General features: G+C 29.9%; 1 protein-coding gene across 1 annotated transcript; it reads right to left on the bottom strand.

Annotated features, from left to right (window-relative positions):
• Window positions 1-1,613: 1,613 nt before the first annotated feature.
• LOC111620238 (zinc finger protein 184-like) lies at window positions 1,614-3,435 on the bottom strand. Its single transcript, XM_023362136.1, has 3 exons — window positions 3,280-3,435; window positions 2,897-3,112; window positions 1,614-2,216 (listed from the first exon to the last, which is right to left on the bottom strand). The coding sequence occupies exons 1-3, from the start codon at window positions 3,403-3,405 to the stop codon at window positions 1,899-1,901; spliced, it is 660 nt and encodes a 219-aa protein (XP_023217904.1). The 5' UTR covers window positions 3,406-3,435; the 3' UTR covers window positions 1,614-1,898.
• Window positions 3,436-6,731: the final 3,296 nt, after the last annotated feature.

Genomic DNA, 6,731 nt, shown 5'->3' with positions numbered 1-6,731 from the left:
AATATAAAATTTTCTTGATAAATCTACTTATTAGATTGTCTTTTCTTCATTTATTAATAAATTATTGTTCAGTAGAATGTTTATCTGAATAAAAAGCTGTCAGCTTGTGACATTTCCAATCTTCTGGTCAATCCTCCTTTTCTCAACAATAGCAGTGAGTTGGAAACTTGAACTTCGTTTTTTTTTCTTGCGATTCCTGTGAAAAAATATTTTTGTGTCAATGTGAGATCAGCCGGGGGTACAACTTATCTAAGGATCGTTCGTACCACTTAATCGGCACCTAGTTGGTAAAACTAGTTCTCCAAGGTTTCGAATCGAGAGATCCGATCCTAATCTATTTCATAGGAGAGCGTATTTCAAAATGATCTGAACGGCGAAGTTCAGATGTTCGTCAGGATTCCTTGACACCAGTTTGTCGGTTATTTTACACGCGGACAAACACGCGTATGCGATCTGATTCGAACACCAAATTAAGAGACATTTTTAGTATAATTAACAAAAGTAAATTTAATAAATCTCAAACAAACGAATACAAATAACCAAATACAACGATAATATGACAAGCTATAGGCTACGACTTATATTTAAGCTAATGCGCGTTCGAGAGAGAGCTCACAAATGATTCTAAACATACGACCTGTTAGTTGTCGTCGTCTTCGTTTCTGTAGGTAGAGGACACCTTGCAAATAGGGTTCATATTACTATCATATGGGAGATCAATTCGTGCACAACATATAAAAATATCACTTCTTCTAAGTGTAGACTCGGGACTTAGTCTATAGAACTCCGTTATGGGCGTTGGCCATCGGGAGGAAACGTATGTGGAGTTTGTATGCTTCGGATCTGTCGAAGAACTCCCCGAATTCTGACTAATTTCTCCTTTTATTTCAAAATTTCGTCCAATCATCGTCCAGTAACTCTTTCGTGAGAACGGATGAGAGGGGGATGAATGAGGGGTAACCATTTCCCATCGGAGCGAGATTTTTAACGGATAAGGGAAAAACAGCGGATGTTCTCTTCTGTGGAAAGGAAGTGTCATCTGTCATCTATTTTTCCCACGACTAAAACAATAGTTTTTTCACAAAAACGAAGTAATATTTTGTCGATATTTTAAACATATTAATAAAAATTTATAAATGAAACCCAGGGGCCTTTCGGATCTCACATCAAAATTAAAATTTTCTATTAGTTTTAATTTGTAATTTCCATAAAATTTTTAATGAAAGTATTAATTTCCTGAATACAAAAAAAGATACTGTATATGAATTTTATGGAAATTTATTATTTTATTACATTTCATAAAAAATTTTAATACATCTGAGATTCTATCTTGATATAATTGAAAATAAAAGTTTTCGATAAATTTCAATACATTTATCTTTTTTACAGGCAATTAGTTCCCAAATAATTTTTTTAAAGTTTCATAGATAATTGTAAGTATATCACTGTTAAAACGTTTTTTTTTTTCATGATTTTCAAAAATCGTTTAAAAGTTTCATAAATATTATGAAAATGTTCGTTATCATTTCTTGTAATAAAGTTTGTTATGAACGTAAACAAATAACAAATGATTCAAAAATGTAATTACGTTTTTTAATATCAGTAGTCTACGATATAATGAATATAAGATACCAAGAATAATCTGCTTCAAGTTAGTATTAAAATTATATGTAATAAAAAACCAGAAATTTTCTTGAAATAAAATATTCAACTTTAGTAACTTTTACTGCTTATTCAAACATGACAAACATCGTGTCATTCTGATATGCATGTTTTTTTTAATTTTTTTTCTTTTGCATTTGATTAAATCACTTTATCTACAGTAGCACCTTTGGTAACTTGTCACTTTGGTACCTTATGATTTTATTATATTTTGAAAATTAGTTGTCCACAATTAATTAGTCAGACGGATGAAAGTTTCTTTCGTGTCTTTTAAGCGAATCGTCGTCTAAAAATTGTTCACTACAGAACGGACATTGCAATTTAATTTCTTCAACGTCCATTTCTGGGAAGAAGATCACTTGTGAGGAGCCTTCCAATTTGAGAATTTCTAAATCGACATTAATATTTTCAAGGAATTCTTCACATTCTTGTAAAGTAAAAAGATTCTCCTCTGATGAAATATCTTCAGATTCAATTGACTGTGGTCTTTGAAAACTTGTTGATGGTTGTTCAAACGATTTTTTCTGCTCTCGTTGAACATCTTGTGTCTTTTCCTGAAAGTGAATAACATAAATATCATAATTGTACACAATTTACTACTTACAATTCACAATTTTAACAAATTATAAGTAATTAATAACATTCAGAATAATCGGTGAACGAATATAAATGCATTTCAGTAAAGTAATATTTTTACAAGAAAAATAATTGTTAATTTCTGTGAAAACAAAAAGTCATCGTTTTTAATTATTCGATACATATTTCTGTAAAGCCACGAAACAAAGACTTTCACACATCAAAGTAAATTTCCCTACACTCATGTATTTGTATTTGAGTGTTTATATCCTTATAATTATTCCTCAGACAACTAAACGAAATTCGATGTCCATAAATTGTCATTCAATCGTAATGAGTAAAAATAAAGTTTATTTATGAAAATTTAAATTTTCTGAAGTAGAATTGCATGTAATAACTTGTAATTTGGAAAATTAATTTAATGTCTCATCTCGTATATATGAAGTGATATAGAAACGTTTTTTCGTTACTGGCTGCTTATCGAATGACTCCTACTTTATACAAAAACTGCTTGGTGTGCGTGTTTAGAATATATGTGATAAATGAATATTGAAACAATGTGTGCTCATTAAATAAGTGAAGTTACTCTTATAATGTTTTTACTCTATAACACGGTTGTGTGTTAAAAGTTTAGTGACTAACGTATTTTAACACTTACTTCGGAGCAAGATGGAGCTTTTTCTTTCGGATGGATCTTTCTGATGTGTCTGTTTAAACTACTTTTGAAATTGAAAGTGTCGTTGCAAAAGTTACACGAAAATGGCCGCTCTCCGGTGTGAGTTCTCAAGTGACGTCTTAACTCAGCGGCAGATGCACAAACTTTTAGGCAAAAATTACATTTACGGCTTATTATCTTCAGATCGTTTGGTGGAATCTAATTATTCAATAAATTTTTAGTTAATTGTTAACAAAAGATAGAAACATAAATAGTTACTTTCAAATGTAAATGCTTCATGTCAAGTATTTATAAAACTGTTTTGAAACGTTTATTTCCACGATTCATTTTATTGTGAAAATGACGTAATTTAAAGTAATATTTACTTTAGATAAAATCTCATCAGAATGCCGTCTGTACGTGTGTTGTTCTAACTCAGTTTTCCGTTTAAAGCTACGTTCACAGTTATTGTAATTGCACTTAAATGGTCTTTCATCGGAATGCACTTTCATGTGGAGTTTCAAGTGACTCTTCCACGAAAAGCTTTTNAATTGCACTTGTTCGGCTTTTCATCCGAGTGCACTATCATGTGTCTTGCTAAATTTGTCTTCTGCGTAAAGCTTTTTTCGCACAAATTGCATTCATACGGCCATTCATTCGTGTGAATTCGCATGTCACTTTGATGAAGAAATGTCTTCCCACATTTGGGACGGATGTTTTCTGTCCTTTTAAAACAATGCGTTGAATAAATATAAATAATTAGTAGAAAACTTAAATAAAAATTTTTCTCGTTAGTGTAAATTATTGTTACATATTATAATATTATGTTATTATTGTATTATTATGCTGTAATATTATAAGATTATGTTAATATGTACTCTATCATCGATATAAAATTGAAATTGTTAGTTTGTGTTATTTCGTGAATATCTAATAAAACAGTTTGAGAAATTCAAAATGTATTATACAAATAAAATGAAAGATTTTACTTACCATTGTGATTCTACTTATTTTGATTCAATTATCGAATTCAGTTTATTAATTTCAAGAGGAAATTTTGTTAAAACAGAAAACAACAATGCACCGAAATAATGTAATTTTTTGATTAATCCAATATAGAAGACATAACTGTCTTCTGTGTTGGAGAAACGCATGTGAGGAAACATATAGACTAACGCTATTTGTGTTTTTGTTTAACTTATTTTCGAATTATTATTATTTTACTCTACCTGTACAATAAGCAGTAAGAGTAAAAGCACGGTTTGATAATACTCAATAGAAGTGTGTTTGTTTATACTAATGGGAATCCAACAAATTTTTGGGCATTTGCACTGCCGAAAGAAAGAATGTACCGTATTTTGACGAGTATAAGTCGCACTTTTTTTACTACTTTTTGGGACTCAAAATCATGGTGCGTCTTATACTTGACAGGTAACCATTTTTTACAGTGAAATTATTTACAGTAGTGGTCTACTCTAGAGACCAACCTGTGCAGTGATCTGTTAGGAACATGGTCCCTTAACCGAATGGCTAGAATACCTAGATTATCAGAATAGAAACACACGAGTCATTGCCGCCATGTTCTGTCGACTGTGATCGCATGACCTCTGAGCTTACATTAAGAAATGACGATTATTTCAGTTTAATAAAAATATCGATTCACCCATCCGTCACATTCTTGAATAAAAAAACGAATAAAATGCAATCTCCCATTAAAAAAGTTTTTTTCTAAATTTTCTGTCTCAAAATAGAGGTGCGTCTTATACACGACAGCGACTTATACTTGTCAAAATACGGTATTCAAAATTATTTTTATACTTCTATGTTTTAAAATTATTATTAATTTATTTACAACACTGTGGCCTTAAGCGTATTGAAGTGTCTAAGCAAAATATAAATACACTATAACAAACACACAAGAAAAATAATGACAATAAAACAAAAATAAAACAGTCGACATACAAAGTCCATCATGATTCAATCGTCTGACACCATCTTTAAATTGTTTGTAAGTTTTCTCACTTTTGTGTTATTCATTTAGTCAATTTCAATTGCATAGCACTTGGTAGATCTGCGTGGTTCCTCCCAAATTACGGTCGAATGTTGGCAGTAGAAGGATATTTTCTTATGTGCAACATCTGAATAAGTGCCAGTTACCCTTAAAAGACATTCAGGAAAGCATTTCTCTACTGCGTAACATCGCGTACTCAGAGAAGGCAATGGGGAACCGCTTCGTTACCAACATTTGCAGGACATCATTTTTCACGCAAACTAATTTCAACTAACGTTTAAATGTAAATTTTGCGAAAAAGGCTTTTCAAAGAAAATTATTTTTCCAAAGTTTATATTCATGAACTCGAAAATATTTCGTTTGTATTTTCTATGTGATTAATAGAAATCAATATTTATTAAATAATTTCGGCATAACAGGAATTTATAATAACGAATTTGGAAAAAAATGTATTTATTTATTAAACGTTATAATAATAATGTATAATTAATGTTGTAATTTAATGAAAGATAATTTCGAATACATTAGTTGTCAAATAACATTTATATATCGTTAAATTGACGTTGACTTTGGCTAATTGAAACTATCGATTTAACTGTTTTATTGCCTCGTTTACTATATTTGTATATTTTGTAAAAAGAAAGCAGTTTTTTAATCTAATGCAGTTGACGCATTTTATTTACGCTCTTGTTTTAGACAAAGAATACTTGTATTTAAAGATAACAACGACAAAAACAATTTTCAATAACATACAGTACAGTGCATTCAACTTCTCCGTAATACGTAATATCACCCACATATTCTGATGTGTCACAAAGTGAAATCATCAAGATATTAATCCTAGTTAATTTCGTAGTTGTTTATGTCGGACAAGAATGCGGATAAAACGTTTTCACTACAGAGAGACAAGTTATTACAAACGAGAGTCACTTGTGTGTTGTCTATGTTGACAGGCACGCTATACTCTTTGTGGCAGCTATTCTAGTCGACTCATACGCCACCTGTAGTTAGTGGCACAAGCGAATACAGTTTACTCTATACTTATTTACTATACTAATTTATGATTTTATTTTGTTCAAGTTGTTTTTTATTCATTTCTATGAACGAATCACAAGATACACCTTTATTAGAGTTTCATAAGAAGTAAATGAATGTTTGCATCGTAAAACATTATAATTTCTTTTTTTATATATACAGTATTTACTGTTAGCAATGTTTATGATGAAACCTAAGTTCTATTATTTAGAATTCTGTATATTAAAAAACGTAATAATAAATTTAATTTATTTATTAATATTCAAAATTGATAAATGGAAAATTCACAAACATAATTTTTTATTTTTCCAAATTTACAAACGTAATTTAAACTACCGTACAGTATAAATACCAGTTATTTTACATTCGAATTAAAAACTCCTATATACAAAATTGAAAGGATTTACTTTATGAATTTCGTTTAAGAGCAATTTTTGTGTACTTCTGAAATTAATATTGTATTCTGAAACTAAAAATGTTCTGGAACACTTTTATGAACACTTAAAGTGCGCCGAAATTGTTACACAGCGTGCAAACGTGTGTTGTTTCAACTAATCTTTCTGTTTAAAACTATATTCAAAGCAATTATAATTCTACATGAATGGCTTTTAATCCGAATGTACTACTTGTAATACGCATATGGCCACAGAGTCATAAATAAATAAATAAATAATAATAATAATTTTAAAAAAATAGAAGTATAAAGACAATTTTTAATATATTCTTTATTTCGGCAGTCCAAATATCCAAACATTGTAAGGTTTCCCATTCGTGTAAACTCACACACAATCC

Source organism: Centruroides sculpturatus, unplaced genomic scaffold (genome assembly GCF_000671375.1).
Source record: "Centruroides sculpturatus isolate CEXI.00-Female unplaced genomic scaffold, Cexi_2.0 scaffold231, whole genome shotgun sequence".
Classification (NCBI taxonomy): domain Eukaryota; kingdom Metazoa; phylum Arthropoda; class Arachnida; order Scorpiones; family Buthidae; genus Centruroides; species Centruroides sculpturatus.
This window is presented reverse-complemented; position numbering and strand designations above follow the sequence as displayed.